This window comes from Neophocaena asiaeorientalis, unplaced genomic scaffold (genome assembly GCF_003031525.2).
Source record: "Neophocaena asiaeorientalis asiaeorientalis breed wild unplaced genomic scaffold, Neophocaena_asiaeorientalis_V1.1 scaffold149, whole genome shotgun sequence".
Lineage (NCBI taxonomy): Eukaryota > Metazoa > Chordata > Mammalia > Artiodactyla > Phocoenidae > Neophocaena > Neophocaena asiaeorientalis.
The window spans coordinates 915747-935161 of record NW_020174442.1 but is presented as its reverse complement, the minus strand read 5'-3'; the positions used below and the strand labels follow the sequence as shown (position 1 = coordinate 935161).

At 36.7% G+C, this 19415-nt stretch overlaps 1 protein-coding gene across 1 annotated transcript in view; it reads right to left on the bottom strand.

Moving 5' to 3' along the window:
* Positions 1–19415, bottom strand: part of FBN2 (fibrillin 2) — a 225817-nt gene that overhangs the window by 43300 nt on the left and 163102 nt on the right. The window contains exons 28-40 of the mRNA XM_024757148.1: positions 18413–18538; positions 17835–17957; positions 17558–17683; positions 17123–17248; positions 15910–16032; positions 13489–13611; positions 11784–11909; positions 6230–6352; positions 5246–5368; positions 2719–2880; positions 1938–2006; positions 1360–1485; positions 30–155 (exon numbers count right to left, since the gene is read on the bottom strand). Coding sequence (XP_024612916.1) covers positions 30–155; positions 1360–1485; positions 1938–2006; positions 2719–2880; positions 5246–5368; positions 6230–6352; positions 11784–11909; positions 13489–13611; positions 15910–16032; positions 17123–17248; positions 17558–17683; positions 17835–17957; positions 18413–18538 — 1602 coding nt within the window. The remainder of the gene's footprint in view (positions 1–29; positions 156–1359; positions 1486–1937; positions 2007–2718; positions 2881–5245; positions 5369–6229; positions 6353–11783; positions 11910–13488; positions 13612–15909; positions 16033–17122; positions 17249–17557; positions 17684–17834; positions 17958–18412; positions 18539–19415) is intronic.

Genomic DNA, 19415 nt, shown 5'->3' with positions numbered 1-19415 from the left:
CCTAATCAATCTCAGAGACCTTTACCTACCCATACAGTTGTGGCCTCCATTGACCTGCATGTATTCAGGTGGGCAAATGCAGGTGTAATTTCCCAGGGTGTTGTAGCAAGTCCCAGGTCCACACACACCAGGATGTGTAAAACACTCATCAATATCTAGAGGATGCAAGAATGTCCATTAATTAGTAAATATTTTCCCCATGAATTTATATCACTTAAACTACTGAACAAAGCATATGGTTGATTCCCCAAATTCATGTTTTTATAGAATTTATCTTATTTTTATAAAATTTAGAATTTAAAGCAATTACATAGGAACTGCCCCCAAATATGCATTTACATGATATAAAACATGTCCTTCTTCTGAAGAATAAAAACCTAACATTCAAAAATAAAGATGATCAAAATAAGCTATTCCAAAGTGGCAAAAAATAACTTAAATGGCACCTATACTTTTTAATTGAAATTTCATATTCGTCAAATGGAATTGCTTTAAAGCTACTTTCCTCTCATGTCATTGAAAACCAAATATTAGTGTCAATTTTAAACTGAATGCAGTTAGAAAAGCCTTTTTCTTTAAAATTAAAAAGCCTTTCCTTTCAAATTAGCACCCATTCAGAGATTCTAGAAGTAGCACAGCTGCTGGGTAATTCTCCTTATTAAATCATATTTCTTCCAGATGCATTTATCTAACATGTTCCAAAAGAAAGGTTATAATGGAAACAATTACATTACATGTTTAAGGTTCATTTTTTAGAAGCATTCATTCATTCATTCCATAAATAAATACTGAGATTCTACTGTAAGCTAGAACTTGTAGCTATAAAGATGAAATAGATGTGGATCTTGCTTCAAGAAGCTCCCAGTCTAGTGGGGAGACAGACCTCTAAAAGGATGATTACACCGCCATGTGAGAAGTTGGGGATGGAACCAATAAAGGCATCTGCATAACCTTTGAACTGCTTCATACTATGTTGTCCAATATTTAAAAGTTACTGAAAATATTAGCCTAATGGTTGCATTTCAAACTTGCCTATTTTTCTATATAAAATATAACTTATTGGTATTTGAACTAATAACTTATTTTGATACTGAATATTTTCATATTATTCCAGCTTCCCCCACTTATTACCAACCCATTTACTCAGAGAAAAATAATGGTAAGTTGTGGCAAATAATCTGTAAATTAATTTATCTATCATCATACAACTTAGCAGCACTGATAGGAAAAGAAAAAAGCTATGAACCAGTCTCAACATATCCTTTGATAAAATTTGAAGATGGACCCTTTTTCTCCAGGCCTGACCAGTAATTTTGTTTTAAATAGCACTAATAATTTTTAGGTATAAATTTATCTCACCTTCACAGATGCGGGTTTCCTCACTGAGGTAGTAGCCTTGAGGGCACTCACACTGGAAGCTCCCGAAAGTGTTGATACAGTTTCCACCCTGGCAGAGACCTGGTAACTCCTGGCATTCATCAATATCTGCAAAAGGGGAGACAGCTCAGATACCATCATGAAAGATAAGAGTTACTATGAGAGCTTTCAAATGTGTGATACTGTAAGACCTGCAGACTTCCACACATCCAAGTGAATGCACACTTAGATGAGAGGTTTATTCTGACCATGAATTTTCTTGGCTTTGTCACGGAACTTTGCTATAATCTGAGAAGAGTAATTACAGCAAGCTGAGGATGATTAAAGTTGGGGATAATTATAAAAAGAGTTTCTCTGCAGAACAATCACACATCAGGTCACTGCAATGGGTCAAATCTTTCTGATTTACAAATGGTTATTCATCAGACTGGTAATTGTCCATCTGTAATTTTGCAAAATAATCTTGTTGGGACTGTTCCACACTAACTTTTCTACCAGATTTGCTCTAAAGTAAATTCTTTACCTTGTTTAAATCTGGTGACAATTAGAGGTATGCTCACCTTCTAAGATGATTGTGATGGGGTTAGGTCTGAAGCCTTCACCTCCAGGACACAAAGTGTAATATTCAGCTGCAAAACAATGGAAAAAAAGAAATTTGATACCTGTGTACAAGAGGCTGACAGTGAATTAGCACTTAACAACTGCCAGGCTCAAAGCGCATATCCTAAGGGGTGTATCTATATTTTCCTTAGTGCCTTTTCAAATACATTATCTTTAAAAAGTACATTACATTTTACTTGAAATAAGATGATTACTTCATAAATTATATACAAAGTAGAATAACAAAACCCATTTGCTTTTAATTAAAGAAAAAGATTATTTTCAGATAATTTATATCACAACCTTTTTGGCTAGTAAATAAAAACGAAAAGACTCAACAATTCAAAAGTTTCACCTATGTTCATATCAGGACATACATTTCAATTTAAGACATAATATGACTGGACTTGAGGAATACAACTCATCTATGAACCTGAACTAAAACAACTGTGGAAAAGAACCTGTGACACCAGGGAGAACTGATATTATCATCATTCATATTGGATTGTGGTTAAAAACTGTTTTTTCTTTTTAGCATTATCAAGAAAAACAGTAAGAAGAGAGGAATTCAGATTCCTTTTATATGACACACTCTTGGCTGGTTTCAGCACAATCATTGAAAGTAGTCCAGATTCAAAGTTTTGACCCTCACTACCTCCCTCACCCCCTAGCACCAGAAGAAAATGGTAGCTAGTGCTCAGCTACCAGTGTTTCTTTCCTCTTCTTCCGTTCCATACTCACTGCTATTGACAGGGGGGCAGGTCTCGCAGGGGTTCCCCCAGGCCTTCCCCAGAGAGCAGCAACAGGAGGAGCGGCTGACGCCCACCCCAATCTCAGTGTTGCAGGAGAGACTCCCGTCGCCCCGAGGACCGAACTTCAGGTAACAGTTGCCCACTCGATTGTCTGCAGGGCAACACAGGAACTTAAAATTGTCCTTATCAGAGTAAGAATGCCTGTTTTGGAGAATGGTCACTCAAATGATGAAATTCAAATTCTGTACATTAATCCCCAGAACAGAATAATCTCTTGCTTTAAACTTTTTCAAGACTGAGTTGCAGGAATTAAATAAATTACACTTTCCTACATCTACACATCCATATAGATCATGGACTAAACAAGATAGTAAGCAATTACTCATCTGGGACATTCTGGACCTTTAATAATATGATTGCAAAAAATGTTTCCTATAATCAATCTATAGCATGAGTTTATCAATAAAGGGAGTGAAATCCAATATGTTAATTTAAAGCAACGTATCCTATCACTGAAATATTGATAACTCCATCTCCTTCCTCTCCTCCCCATAATCTCCATTCTCCCACAGTTTAGTTTCAATTTGCACATTGAGTTTTGCAGGTTTTGGGAAAGCCAGTCTGTAACAACTTTAGGGAGGCTACTTAAGAGATCAGTGAATCTCAGCCTTTGTCTTGTCTCTATCCATAATTACCATCTAGATCACCTCATTAGTTCCATGACTTTAAATACTATCAAATTTGTGGTTCCATCTTTCACCTCTCCCCTGAACTCAGATCTTTCTGCCATGTGCCTAGTATTTGATTTCTCCTCTTAGATAGCTAAGGTATTTTAGAGTTAACACGTCTAAAATCAAACACTTGATACTCTTTCCTCCACATACAAAACCTGCTCCAATCCTCTCCCAGGCTTCTGCATTTTCAATAAATGGAAACTCCAATTTTTTAATTGCTCAGGCCCTATACCTGGCAGTCAAACTTTGAATCCTTACTATCATGCCTTATTCAATCCAGTAATAAGGTCTGTCAACACTACTTGCAAAATATATCTGGACTCTGATGACTTACCACTGCTTCTAAATCACTACAACCTGAGCTCAAGCCACCATCATCCCTCATCTGGACTATTGCAATTGTTTCCTAACTCATCTCTGGACCCAACTATAGTCTATTTTCCCCACCATAGCCAGAGTCATCCTTCAGAAGCATTACCTTAGCCCAGGCCACTCCCAGTGGTGTCCCACATCAATCAGAGTAAAATCCAAAGTCCTTATTACAGTCTACCAAGTAGTTTTCATCTCCGGCTGCACATTTAATCTTGGGCAGCTTTATATTATTTTATTTTTCTCTTTTTTTTTTTTTTTTGGTTTTGTTTTTGTTACTGACTCGGGTGCAGACAGAGGTGTTAACTCATGGTTCTGCTCTTACTAGGCTGTATTCATTCCTCCTTCCTTCCTCCTTCCCTCCCATTCTCTCTCTTTTATCCCTGCTCTCCATTCTCATTCCTCATCCCCTACTCAACCATATGAATGTGTTTAATATTATTCTTTTGGTCTCTGCTCCTGCAAAATTAGTATTTTTGTTTTCGTGTGCATATTTTAAATTTCTATAAATGGTATTTTGTCGTATACCTCATTCCATCTTTATAACATCCAATCCGTCAACTCCACAGTATTCAACTGCAATTCTTTTTCAATCTATCCACTCTCCAAATATGGCTTCTAAATTCTTGCCACTGCAAATAATGAGGCACTGAATATTTTTCCTTATGTTTCCGTATGGGCCTGTAAGTTACTTTATTTGATATCTAAAGCCCAGAGAGGAGCTGCTGGTTCACAGAGTTTGCATATTCTTAGCCTTTGGTATCAGGAAAAACAGTCCTTGTTATCTGCCATATGCATCCAGTGAACCTTTTTAATTTTTTATATTTGTAAGTCATTTTGAAAATAATCTGCAGAGGAAAAAGGCACAAACAACCTTACTAGAAATTTTAATAGGAATTTAATCATAGCTAACTCAAATTTTATTCTGTATTTTCTTGGTTTTGAAAAAATATATACCTGAAATGGTCCTATAAATGCCGTTAACTGCTTGCTTGTTAGTTGTCATGCATAAACCTGAAACATATTCATTTTGTAAAACTGATTCCACATTTCAAACACATCTGTCCTGGCCAATGTACTGGACAGGGAGCCAGGCAACCCGGGACACTGCTTCAGCTCTGCCATGTGCAAGCACTGAGACCTTGAACAAATGACTGCACCTTTAGGGCCCTGGTTCTCAAGTCTGTGAGAGGAGGTGGTGGGAGCAGATGTCTTAAAAATTCCTGTTTCAAAATATGACTTGGAAGATAAGCAGGATAAAAGTGACCATATATTTTGGTAATCTAGAGTTCCTTCAGGTAAAGGACTACTATTTTGTTCTCAAGTAAATTGTAGTAAATGGTCATCACAAGAGAGTATGAGTATTTAACTCTATGTACTTCTATTCATTTGTTTCATATAGCTTTTGCTTACCAACACAACCCACACCGGTGGGGTTCAGCTGGAAATCGGGTGGACAGTTACACTCATAGCGACCAGGAGTGTTGACACATAGGCCGTTCACACAGTTTATTGGATCTGCACATTCATCAATATCTAGGAAAAACATTTAAAATGCCCACATTAACATCTTTACTTTCCTTGTGCATACTGCTGTTCCAAAGAATTTGGTGGAAATTTTGCAAGTCAGTAGACTAAAAATCTTTAGGAGGGACTCAGAACAATGAAATAAAAATGAAATACTTGTATACACCTAAAGCAGTTTCCATAGATCAGTCACACAGTATTCATGATGATATCATTTAATATCCTTAATAAATAGATTATAATGAAACGTTGCAATTCTGAAGAAAAACATTTTATCACTGTTTGTTTAATTAAACTTAAACATATGTATTATATATTTGTACATATATGTGGACATCACAAATACATACAAAGAAATACTTTACTAATTTCGTGTTGGATATTTAATATTAAGTTGTTTATATTACAATGGATCAATTCAATAGTTAAAAATAAATGTATCAGCCAAGGGGGAAAGGGGTGGGGTGTGAGGAATTGGGAGACTGGAACTGACACATATACATTATTGACACTATGTATAAAATAGACAACTGATGGGAACATACTGTATAGCACAGGGAGCTCTACCTAATGCACTGTGGTAACCTAAATGGGAGGGAAGTCCAAAAGGGAGGGGATATCTGTATGTGTATGGCTGATTCATTTTGTTGTGTAGTGGAGGCTAACACAACATTGTAAAGCAACCATACTCCAATAAAAATTAATTCAAAAATAATAAAACAATAAATGTATCAGAATGTAATTTTTTTTCCAAAAAATGCATAGCCCAAGGCATAGCAGGCTAAGCAGAAATTTGAGGAACTTCTATATCTAGCACAAAATGTTCATTTCAACTAATAAGAACACAATTAAGCCCTTAACTGGCCATACCTGTACAGTTCCCTCCGGTTCTGTCCAATTCGTAACCATCATCACAGATACAATGAAACATACCAGGCAAATTATTACATGTTCCAAAGACACAAATATTTTGGAAGGAGCATTCATCGATATCTGGAGATTAAAAAAAATAGTAATCTCTTGATTACAAGGACATTTAGATTTACTGTATGACATTAATAAATTATTCTATCTCCTCAGATGTTTTTATGCAGCAAAAAATTTTCTTTTTCTTTGACCAGAGATGTCACATAAATGGCAAGCAACTAATGTTTATATGGGTCAGAAATATGAAAGAATATTATCTTATTTTATTGACAGTATTTTACTGTCTTGACCTGTAAAATACTTCAGAAAAAAATTGGCCTAGGGCATAAAAACCTTTTAGAAATTAAATATGAACGTGTTAAAGGAATAAGATTGTAAAAAATTAAAGATAAAAACAAATTCAAAGATTATAATAATTAAGTGAAAACAGCAATGTTTTATAAACATCTACAACATACAAAATATACAACATAAATATTTTAAATATTAAATATATCTTTTAAATTATTTAAGTTTAATTTTTTAAACTTCTTTCTTGTTATGTAATCTGATCTGTTATAATAAAGTCAGTTATAAACAGGGAAAGAAGTTTTTTCCCAGTAGTGTGTAATAAGATCATCCATTGCCCCACATTCCTCCAAATCTCATTAAGATATCTCTACTGGACTGAAATCATAAATTCAGTTTATGAAAGTCTTCCATGAAGCTTTAACTCAAAATAAACAAGAAGTTATTACTCCTCATTTGTATGAAAATGAAGGCATAGTGTGCCTGTACAGCTGTAGAAGTAATCTGTATTTCTACACATAGGAAGAGGATGGACATTTTTGTACACAAATTACCTCATATCCTGAGAATGCACACCAGGCATGCCATTTTAGGCTAGACTAGACAAGTCATTCTAAAATGCTGTCTTGAGACAGTTATATCTTAAGTATAAACGGGTCTTTTGGTCATTTATGATTGTCAAAATAAAGCATTGCAACTATCTTATATTTAAAGTATAATTCAAATTGTGTCTAGAAGTTCAATTGATGTGTAAAGTTGTCTTTACTTGTGTTGGGGCAATAAACAAAGTTATTCTTTTTATATAAATCAGTAAAGACTCATTAAGTTAGTTTATAATTGAGTTGTGTTAATCTATAAATTGAAGTGGAATTGTATTATCAGCCTTCTGCATATGCATTTTACTTTTAAGTGAACTTTATTAGAAATAACTTCCATTTAAATAACATAAAAGTTGCGTGGAATAAGGTATTTTAAGAGAATACTGCCTTGTTTTTATAAAATTGATGCATATTCAGAAAATTGAACAATACAGAAAAGTGGTGATAGGAAACAGAAAAGATAGGAAACACAGAAAATAAGATAGCAAGAACAAAAATCACTCAAAAATGCTTCTATCCAGAATTATCATTGTAATTGGATGAACACCATTCCAAACATTGATATTTCTCAGTGCATATTCACAGAGAGTAAAGCTGAAACAATTTCCAGGCATCAGATCAATTTTTCATTATCTCAGTATCTTCTAAAATGCTTTCTAATGGTAAGAATTGATGAAAACACTAAAACTGTATCATCTTTTGGTTTTATGTTAAAATTCAAACACAATTTTAAGACAGTATTAATGGATTCTATACAATGATGATTAACAATTAGCATCCATATATGCTTCCAACTCATTTTTGTTATTCATATTATTTTCACTTTTTAAATGTTCATGGCATTTACCATAATCTCTACAGTATTTAGTACTAATTCTTTAAAGGAATCAATAATGTTTTTATTGTCACTTCTCCATTTACTTCTTGATTGGCTGTTTTTCATTGCTGATAAGTTGTGTGTCTTTTTTGTTTTTGTTTTGCCCAAGACAAGAAGGGAGATCCCACAGGTGGTTTCTTTCTGAATTATTTCACTTGTCAGGATATGTCTATGTCTTTTTTTTTTTTTAATAAATTTATTTATTTTATTTATTTATTTTTGACTGTGTTGGGTCTTCATTGCTGTGCGCAGGCTTTCTCTAGTTGCGGTGAGCAGGGGTTACTCTTCGTTGTGGTGTGTAGGCTTCTCATTGCGGTGGCCTCTCTTGTTGCAAAGCATGGGCTCTAGGCGCGAGGGCTTCAGCAGTTGTGGCGCGCGGGCTTCAGCAGTTGTGGCGCGTGGGCTCTAGAGTACAGGCTCAGTTACTGGCGCAACTGGCTGAGTTGCTCCTTGGCATGCGAAATCTTCCCGGACCAGGGCTCGAACCCGTGTCCCCTGCACTGGCAGGAGGATTCTTAACCACTGCACCACCAGGGAAGCCCTGTCTATTGTCTTTATAATTAACTAACTCTGAGGTATAGCTTTCTTGTCACATGTGTCCTTATAACTGTGAGGGCAGCATTCTAATGTGTGTTGGTACTGAATGTTTGTTTTGTTCATGACTTGCCTTTTCTATCTGCAGTTTGAAGAATCTCTATTACTTAAGTTGACAAATTCAATTAGGTTAAATAAAAATGATTTACTTCTTTCTGTATATTCAGTTCCTTCTATTTCAGGAAAATGTTTGGTTGTTTAATACTTTTTTTCTATTCAATTTTTAGGGACTCTTCACTTCAGAAACACCCATTATACTTAAGTTTATGGTCTTTGTCTTTTCTCTAATAGTGTTAATTTATCCTCTCCCCCCTTTTTTTTCACTGTGATTATCTCACCTCCATTCTCTATGGTACTAATTACATTTTCATCTCCTCTGTTCTTTGCTGTGTCTATTTAATTGTTCTCTTATTTTGCTGCACTGGCCCACGTTTTTTGTTTCCCTTAACTCTGCAATATCTCTTTTTGTCTTTCTTTTCTGTTTTTATAATCACTTTGAACTTGTTCAATCATATGTTTTTATTAAGGTTATCTGAGGTACAATATACCTATGCGAAATTTGCTCTTGTTCCTTGAGTAGTTTTCCTCTACTCTGGATTGATTATCTGCTTTTTGTATGCTTTTTTTGTTGTTGTTGTTTCCATAGAACACCTGCACAGTTGCTGTTGTTTCAGTTTGTTTACACATTACTTGGTCAGCTCTTTCAAGAGTTTTATATACAGTTGATGCTTGAACAACATACATTTGAACTGTGCAGGTCTACTTATACATGGATTTTTTTCAATAGTAAATACCACAGTGTATGTAGTACAACTACACTATCTGCAGTTGGTTAAATGTGTGGACATGGAACCGCGAATGCAGAGAACTGTGAACACTGAGGGCCGACTACAAGTTATACACAGATTTCCCCCCATGCTGATGGTAAGTGTCCCTAGCCCCCAAGTTATTCAAGTGTCAACTGTACTCTGAGATACAGTTTAGATGGAGCTTCTCGACATCCTCCCTTCTTTTTTGATTTGGGCTTTCTTTGGAAGACAGCTTGGGGTACGGCTTTCATTATAGCTTCTATTCTGTGGCCCAGAGTTTCATAAGGTGGGGGAAGAGGAGAAATACGGATGGGAGGACCTCCACTGGGCTCTGTGTGCTCTTTGTTGGTGAACCTGGCCCCTGCTCTCTCTTCGGAAATCATACTAAATGCTCTGTATCTGGGTTTACTCCATCTGATGGAGTCCTAACCTGTCCCTGAGGAGGTTCTTGCAGGTTCTGTACCTTCCCATTTTGGTGAAGAATACTGGGAAATGGCCAACTCCAGCAGTTTTTTAAACTCTATAGAAATTCTGAGAATTTATGATTAGAGGTAGATACTGAGTGGAAAATGTTGTTTAGAGGATCAATTCAAAGGGGCATCAATTTATAATAAGATGGGAAAATATCAAGGAATTAAAGTAATAAATTCAGGATAAACTGTCTAAATGTGCCAGATCTCATAGAAAGAGAGAAGACAAAACCATAGAGAAACAGGCAGAACCATGGAATTGCATTTTTGGGATCTCAAAAGTTGGCATCTGGCTAAATGGAGCAAAGGGTGAGCTACATGTGTGCCACTCTCAGGTGCCCTGGCAACTGGGATTTCTCTCCATGGAAACAACATATTTTGGGAAAGCCAACATGAGAAGGAAGTACAGTAAACAGAAACTATTTAACATCACCTTGAGGGAGGTTCTGTGAGAAGTTTTGGAAGACCCTAGGCCACAAATAATGGAACAGAATTATGAAAGGGAAATGCTGTCTTATGTATAAAGGATTAATTTTGAAATTTTATGTTGGCAAAAGTGTCTGGCTATTGCTAACTTGTCCCTTTTCCCACCAATTCTTGTCAAGCTGACGTGGGTAATAAATCATGTAATTCCATAAACACATTGACTCACAGTTTCTACCAATTGACTTCAATGCTTAGAAGGAACCAGGACTAGGAAAAAAATAAAGCTCATTCTACAGCTGCCTTGTATAAAATGGTTTAGGTTCTGCCCAACCTAGCAGGTCAAAGTAGAAGCATGAATACTTTCAGTTTCTAATATCATCTTCCCAGAGCCTGCTATTCATTCTCTCATTCTGATTCTCTCCAAATTGGTAGATATTTATGGAAATTGCCATGATCTTTTAGGCACCCTTTCTTTCTTCAGTGACACTTCTGGTGGTGGGGCAGAGTCAGGCTCTACTCCAAGCTACCCCAGATTGCATAATTTTTGTTTGGTTGATGCTGGTGAAATGTGTGTGTGTGTGTGTGTGCGCGCGCGCGCGCGCGCCCACGCTGGCATTTACTATTTCTGTTCATTTGATTAGATACTCATGTAGGGAAAGCCTGTAATCTGGTTTTATTTTATAATCTTTGCTAGCAGTTAGCCTGAGTTTTTTTTTAAGGTTTTCTATGAATCACTAATTTTGTTAAAACCTTATGGCATATGAATTGTTTTCAATCCTTCTCCTTTATTTACATTTTCATGTACTTTTATGAACACAATGATGGCCCATACTCTATGTAATGTGAATTGAGTCTCTAATGTAAAAGAAAATCCAAATTCTTTTTCTTGGAAAGATATCACACTAGTCACAAAGTCCCATTTCTAGGAAAGGGGGTGATGTCATAACTTAGAGGCAGGAGACATGACTATTAAGCAAAAGGTGTAGTTCTTGATGAGTCCCTGAAGAGGACTTCCAGTCCCAGACATACAGACAGTTGACTAAAGCATAAAGGTAATGCCAAAAATGAGCTACTTAGATTTTGATAAACACATTAAATAGCAGTGATTGAGGTACACAATATATTTTAAAAGCTGAACAGTTTATCCACATTTCATTCATTTAGTGATAAAAAAAGAAACAGTTAAAAAAAAAAAAAAACGAATAAGCCAAAGTTCCAACTCTTGGCTCCTGGCCAGGAAAACTTCATAAGAGATGAAAGCCACCTTCATCATTATTCATTCGGCAAAATAATCCATGCTTAAACAAATGACTTTTATGTGTGCAGCATGTGCTGTGTATGCTGCTTCCAGGTGGAGCCTGTTCAGCCCTTTTTGTGGTTTCATTTGTTGTAGTTGATCCAACTTGGAAATGAGTTGGAATCCTGGTGACCCACCTTGGCAGGATCTGCTGTCTGAGGCTGGAGTGAAGCCCATCTCACACTCGCAGCGATATGCACCTGGGACGTTGAGGCACTGTCCATTCTCACAGAGATTTATGTTTTCTGCACACTCATCAACATCTGTTGAAGGAGCAAATTACATCTCTATTAAGTTCCAAATCTCATGACATTTTTTTCTTTGCTCTATAACTAAACCAGTCTCACTGGCTTGAGTTAGTGCTCATTAACATCAAACAACAATTATCCATATACACCTAAATAAGGGTATACAACTTGATAGCAGAGCTGTTTATGCCCTAACATTCAATTCCATTATGATAAACAGGAGGAACGAGGTGTCTCTCACATCTGTCTCAGTTCTCTTTAATGCTAATTTGATGCATCTGTGTTACACCAACATCATTTAGATATAACCAAGAACATTGGAATTAATCTTAAAATGGTGTTAATTCATTTGAAAACATTACAGTATTAAAATGAACAACTTTTTCACTAGTTCAAGTATTTTTAAGCAAGTAAGGGACACTCTAAGGGAGTGAGGAAAGTTTCTTTCATGCCATTACATTCTCATTAAAATATTCTTATATTTAGGGCCTAACATTTGCCAAGGAGTGTGCTAGCTGCCTGACGTTCATGTTTTCACTTAGTTCACCAACCCTGTGAGGTTTACAAGAGGAAGAACCCGAGGCTAAGAGGAGGTGACTGATGCCTGGGAGTCACAGTGATCTAATCTGTGGCTGAGCCAGGGTCTAGGTCCAGCTGTGTCTGATACCAAAGCCATGCCCCTGCCCTCACACCACCGTGCAGAGACATGCTAAGAAAGATGCAGTACCCGAGGTTTAAAAGTAAGGAAGCTTTACAACTGAATAAACATGTTTTCTTAAAGAGGCATTAGAAAACTGTAAGTCTGTGTTTTTGATGTCACTAATTAGAAAAAACTATTTTTTAATTTGGGGTTTAAAGTGTGCACTGAAATTCAACTGAGAAACACCTATCTCTCAAGCTTAAAAGTATCATTCTTTATGTCCAGCAAGATGATCTAGTCTTTTACGTGAATATAATAAGTGGATGTTTTATCCTCAAGGAATGCAGAGTGAATTTACTCACATTCATTAAGCTCTTATGATGCATGTTTCTAAGCTCTTTACTTGTATTATTCCATTTAATCCTTTCAATACCATGTGATAAACTGAGATTCTGATAAACATAATAAATAGCAGTGATTGGGTAGGTCACAGATTTTATTTTAAGAAGCTGTATAGTTTTCCCAACATGTCATTCATTCAATGATATAAAAGAAAAAGGGAAATAGTACTTATTATTATTATTACCACCATGTCCATTTCAAAATGGAGAAACTAAGGACACACAGGTTAAGTCATTCACTTAAGTCTATATGGCCAGTAAGCAGCACAGGCAAGATCTGGATCCAGATGGTCTGACTCAGAGCCTGTATTTTTGACCATTATATTAATTAATGAATAAAAGGAAATGACAGTCACTAAGAGTACATGATAGTAATAAATGCCATTATTTTAAAAAATTTCCAGGTTTTTGTGTTTAATGTAAGCAAAAGATACATATTCACCTTAAGTCAAGTGTAAAAACAGAGGTAGTGATTTCAGCCTCCTTTAACTACAGTCTTCTTCTGATGATGAAAACATACAGAGTGTTGCATGAAAATCAGGACCTCACCCACCTGAGCAGGTAAATCCATCTCCAGTGAACCCTTCGGAGCAGGCACAGCGGTAGGAGCCTGGGGTATTGACACACTGAGCGTTTATGCTGCACTGGTGGGTTCCATTAGAACATTCGTCCAGATCTGCATGTCAAGAGAACATAGCAATAAAGTTCAGAAATGAAAATGGAGTATTTAAACACCCAGGAAGATTTTCATTTGTCTTAATTTAAATGTAAACTGGCCCCAAACTGGCCAAATGGAATGTATTTTAGTTTACTGGTCAAGTTGCAGTTCTATATAATTTTCTAAGACCTCAGACCTATAATCCAAAATGTTCATGCTACAAACATGGGCAAAAATAATTAGTTCAAGCATTTTGTGAGCTGTCTAATCAACTAGAATTATAATGTTTAAAAGAAAACCAGGCCTAGATTTCCTTCTGATTTCTACCGAGGGTGAATTTTATCATTGGCTACCTTATCACTAAAAAAGGGGTCAATTTTCAAGATAATACTGAATTTCAGAGCAGGAAAATTACCATAGAATTTTCAAGTTCATTTTACAGATGAGGAAACCAAGATATGATTCTTGACCTCATGGAACCCCTAGTCTAGTGGAAAAGACAGATGTTAAACACAGAGAATTCAATTAAATTAAATACTGTCATACATGTACCATGAAGAAAAGTTACAAGGTATAAGGAAATAAGAAGGGTGTGTAATTTGGATTGCAGGAATTAGGAAAGCTCCACTGAGGAAGTCATTTTCAGTTAACTTCACATCTGAAGGATGAGCAAGAGTTGACCTGCAAACAGAAGTAGGGATGGGTCTTCCTTGCAGAGGGAACAGCACGTATGAAAACACTGAGAAGGAAAAGAGCTCTGATGTGACAAAAATTAAAGGAGGTTAGAGTGACAAAGCACAATGTAGGAGACCAAGGATGAAGGAAAGTGAAGCTGGAGAGATAGTGGGAAGATGCCATAGGGTCTTGTAAACCATGTGAAGGAAGCTGAAGTTTATCCTAAATTCAATGGATTAAGATGACAATTGTGAAGAAATCAGATCCATGGTTTAAAAAAATCTACCTGGCTGCAATGTGGAGAATGGATTGCGGGAGGACCAGAGAGGGAGTAAGTCAACATATGAGGAGGTTCTTTCAGCAGCTAACAGAGAGAAAGGGCTGGGGTGGGGGGCAGATTGAGAGAGAGAACGGTTGTGATGAGAGCAGGGGGATGGAGATGGAAAGGAGTGGAGGGATTTGGATGCCATTTTGGAGTAGAGGTGCCTGGACATGGTTAAATCTTTGGTATTAGTGGCAGGCTATTTTTCGATAGCTGGCCAGAGTGATAGATGGACAAGAAGCACAAAAAAAGGGAGGCTAGAGGAGGGAAAAACAGTAAACAAATGGGACTAGAAAACTGGGAATGGGGATATAGCTGAAAAGTTGTGAGATTAATGATAGAGAAATGGCTGGACTCAAGTGGGTAGCTAGTGGACTTAGTGACACCGTGAGAGAAACTTCCCTAGCAAAGTTATTTAAAAACTATGTTAACTCAAATTCTGGAGTCAGCTCATAAACACCTGACAAGTATAAAACAATTGAGTAGGTAAGAAAGTACATTCAAATTAACTAATATTATTAATAAGAGATCTTAAAATTATCCTTTAATTCTTGCTGCAGGCTTATCAGGTTTTAATGAGTAATCATGGGGAGGTCGGTTTTGCTTGCTTTAATATGTATTTTAAATAGACCTGGATACTTTTTACGAGTTGCAACATGTCTTATTGTTGAGGCACATAAAACACTGAACGTACCAAGCAGCACTATGAATGACATCAAGGGTAAAATCCAGTTCCTTGCCTCACAGCTATAAAGGACTTATTAGACTCTGGTCAAGAACTATAAAACTTGGAGAATGGCAACTGCCTTCACATTCTCCTTCTAATCTGGCTCCTTGGAATCCAAGACATTTAGATTTCTCTGGAAGAAGAATTCTATTTTCTATTAAGAAGCTGGTATTGACCACTTACTATAGACCTAGGTTATCTGAAAAAAATCATCTCATTCCCTTCATTTATTTCACTGTGTTTTAAATCTCACTGTTACTCTATGAAAAAACTGGAAAAATATATTAGTCATGTTTCATCCTACAGCTGTTTGGATTTCTGGCTGCACATCAAATAATTTTTACTGAACAACACCACATTAAAAAGCAGATGCCAAGGCATACTGTTGTAATTTGATCATTTATACCAAAGTTAAAGGAAACTCTTAGGCAAGAATTATCTTGCAACGAAAGACAGCCTTTAATTTTCAAGAGAATAAATGAAACTAAGAGCCATGTTCCTACTTAAGTATGTAGGTTAACAACTGTGCAAAGAAGAGCCTCTAGGGATTTTGTGTCTTAGCGAAGGTTATTTACATTTGCAAAATACTCACCAATACATTTGATGCCATTTCCAACCCAGCCTTCTCTGCAGCTACATTTGAAGCTTCCTGGGACGTTTAGACATGAGGCATGCATGTCACAGTTGTGGGCACCAATTTCACACTCATCCACATCTGAGAAACCGTAGTTAATATGAAGATAAGATACAACCTAGTTAATTCTACTTCCAAGAGATTTCTGTATAGGCAAAATTTTAAAGTAAACACAGAGAAAACATTAACGTCACTTTTATTTTTAATATGTTTAGACTCCAACAGGATTTGGAAGTTCATGATCCAAATCAAACAAGGCCTTCCCTGAAAGAAATTGCCAGCCAGAATATATAAATAATCACTGGAAATGTTTTCTGGAAAATGACCAGATGCTTTTATCAGTATTATGTATATAGTGTCTGTGTATGTGGTACACACACATATGAACATGCAGAGTTCTTCTTTCATTACTTGCTCTTTCCTGGAGGTGTCAGCTTAAGGCCTAGGTTGCAGTCTAAGTCACCCACCACCTGGCTTGAGCAAAATACCACACTAAAGCCTTGAGCAATGATGGACATTTGGCCCAAAGTACTGACCCTGGGAGCTCAACCCCCATCCGCCCTTCAAAAGACTAAAACTATTTAGTAGAGAACAGGAATAAGAGATAAAATGAATGGGGTGAACAAAGAAAAAAAGCGAAGAGAGGAAATTTGGGCAGGGAGAAGAGAAGGCAAAAGCAAATGGAAAGAGAGGAGGGAAGAGCAGAGAAAAAGATGGGGAAAGAAAGGAAGGAAAAGAGTCTAAATATAAGTTTTAGATTAATTTTTGTTAGTTTAAAAGAACTGTAAAACTCAGCAAACACCTGGGATTCCTCCAGGTCTTTTGGTGCTTCTTCCTTACGTATATCTCCTGTTTGGGCAGGAGAAAGTGAACGCTGCCCCAAGAGCTACCAGGAGCACATCAGAACCATGGGGGCCAGATTCCACACCCATTCTCCCACTCCGTGACCAAGCACGCAGCCAGGTCTGCGGCTTGGTAGCTGAGACCGTGCTCATCTACCACAGAGAAGAGACAAACGCATCACACATGCTCTGGGCCAGTTACTCATCACATAACTGTCACAACCTGGTGTGGGTGAAAGTACAAGAAATTCCAGGGAACAAATGATGTTGAAGGTTAACCTCTGAAATATAAGAAGTTGAAACACAGGGGACACAAGCTTGAGACCTACCTGTGCATCCCGTGGTCCCCTTCTTTACTGAATAACCCAGTTGACAGTGGCAAATGAAGGATCCCTTGGTGTTCTCACATTCCCCAAACATGCAGATGTTTGAATTTAAGTCACATTCATTCACGTCTAGGAAATTGATTTTCAACACCTTGGTTAATACTTGTTTATTCTAGTAATTCAAAAGCTATCTTTTAAACTGAATAGCATACCAATGAGATATACAAATAACGTTTAAAATATAATGTATTTGCAGGACACAGTATTACAGATAAATATATTGTCTTTAAGGATTTTTTTTTCAAATACTTCTTCCTTTTTGGCTTTCACATCTTCTAATACAATGGTTTGAATTTTAAAAATAACCAAAAAAGCCTTTTCTTCTTAGGTGCGCGCGCGTGTGTACATAAATATTTATCCTGTCCTTATGGCACCCACCAATGCATGTTTTCATGTCCATTGAAGCCATGAAGCCATCATAACACAGACAGCGATACTCTCCAGGAATGTTGGTACACTGCCCACCATCACAGATATCAGGATTATTTTCACATTCATCAATATCTGATGATACAAAATCAAAATCAAATGAAAAACAAGGATGACTTTTATTAAGCTCATGCATTTTTTTCCATCCAGTTCCACACAAAATATGTAAGATATGTAAGATAAGATTAACCAGATGTACAAAGTCTGTGTATTTTCCTTCCTGTACCTGCACATGACCTCCCATCTGGCATCAGGGCATAACCTTCACTGCAGCTACATTCATAGCTTCCTTCTGCATTAGTGCACTGGGTGTCACAGCCTCCGTTCATTATCATACATTCGTCAATATCTGTAAAAACATTGCCACCACGTTACTTGTCAGAGATACTTCCTTAAAAAAAAAAAAAAAAAAGAGAGTTTTTCTACTTCTTCTTAAACAGACAATGCTCCAGTGACTTTGGATTTTTCATGTTGATTGATCATTGTAACATTAGCCTTTCTTAGTTCCTCTCACTTCCTTTTAGACAGCATTTCATTTGACATTCAGCTCCAGTAACCTAAGATTAAAGAACTCAGATATACCATATAGGATGAAATATATATATATATATAGAAATATAGGATGTTTCTTATTATAAAACCAAAGGTTCCTCTGCAAACACCAAACCATGGCATCTGCCCCCATTCTTAGATTTGTTTTTAGGACAAAGGACTCCCATCGGTGTCATTATATATTCCGTGCCAGAAGCATTCCTCGACTGACTTGAGAAATACAACTTCCAGACCTGCCTGGCCTACCCTTACCTGTACAGCCCTGCCGGTCTGGCGTGGCCTGGTACCCAGCATTGCAGGAGCACTGATAAGTTCCAATCATGTTTACACATTTTCCATTTCTACAGAGATTGTCACTCAGGGAGCATTCATTAATATCTGTAAAAAGATACACAGAGTTAGTGTTTTATGAAATCACAACACCACTTAAACTATCAAGAACATGCAGCATCAGAGCAATGGTCTCCAAAGGGCTTTATTTACTTCAGGGGGAAGTAAGACGGTCTCTTGCAGCAATTCAAAGAAAACGCCAGAATCTATATTTCTCTTAGTTCTATCTGCAACAGTGCTCTCCGGTGGAACTTTTTACATTGATGGAACTGTTACATATCTGTGCTGTCCAATATGTAGCTGTTACTGAGTGCTTGAAACATGGATACTGTGACTAAGGAACTGAATTTTTAACGTTATTTAATTTTGATAAAATTAAAATAGCCACGTGTGGCTAGTGAGTACCACATTAGACCACATCCACCTAGCACATGCCAGAAATAAAGCTTGTTAATACTTAATCTATGAATTTACACTGGCACCCTCGGCTGGTCTTAATTGGATGGTTACGTGTTGTCTAAATAACATGAAGGTTCCTGAGGGAAGACAGCTGGTTCCAAAAACAGAGGGGCTGAAAATAGGGCCCTCAGTTTTTAACTTTTCATGGCATTGTGTTTACAGGGCCTGGATAGGTGGATTGCAGATTATATTGCCTGTTTTTAAGTAAACTAACCCTTATAAGACGGGCAGATGCCTTAAAGAAAACGCCTGCAAAGATCTGTGGAAGAAACTAGTACTAATAATGCAAAAAGAGAAGAGCAAGAAAATGGTAGAGTGACACTTCCTCACACAAGTTACTCGTCAAACACAATCTAAGGTAAAAATCAGATATAACAAGAAATTCACCCCAAATTCTCAAAATTACTAAGAAGACAATGTGGCAGATTTATGTTTATAATCATGAAATATTTATTTTATTGAACAT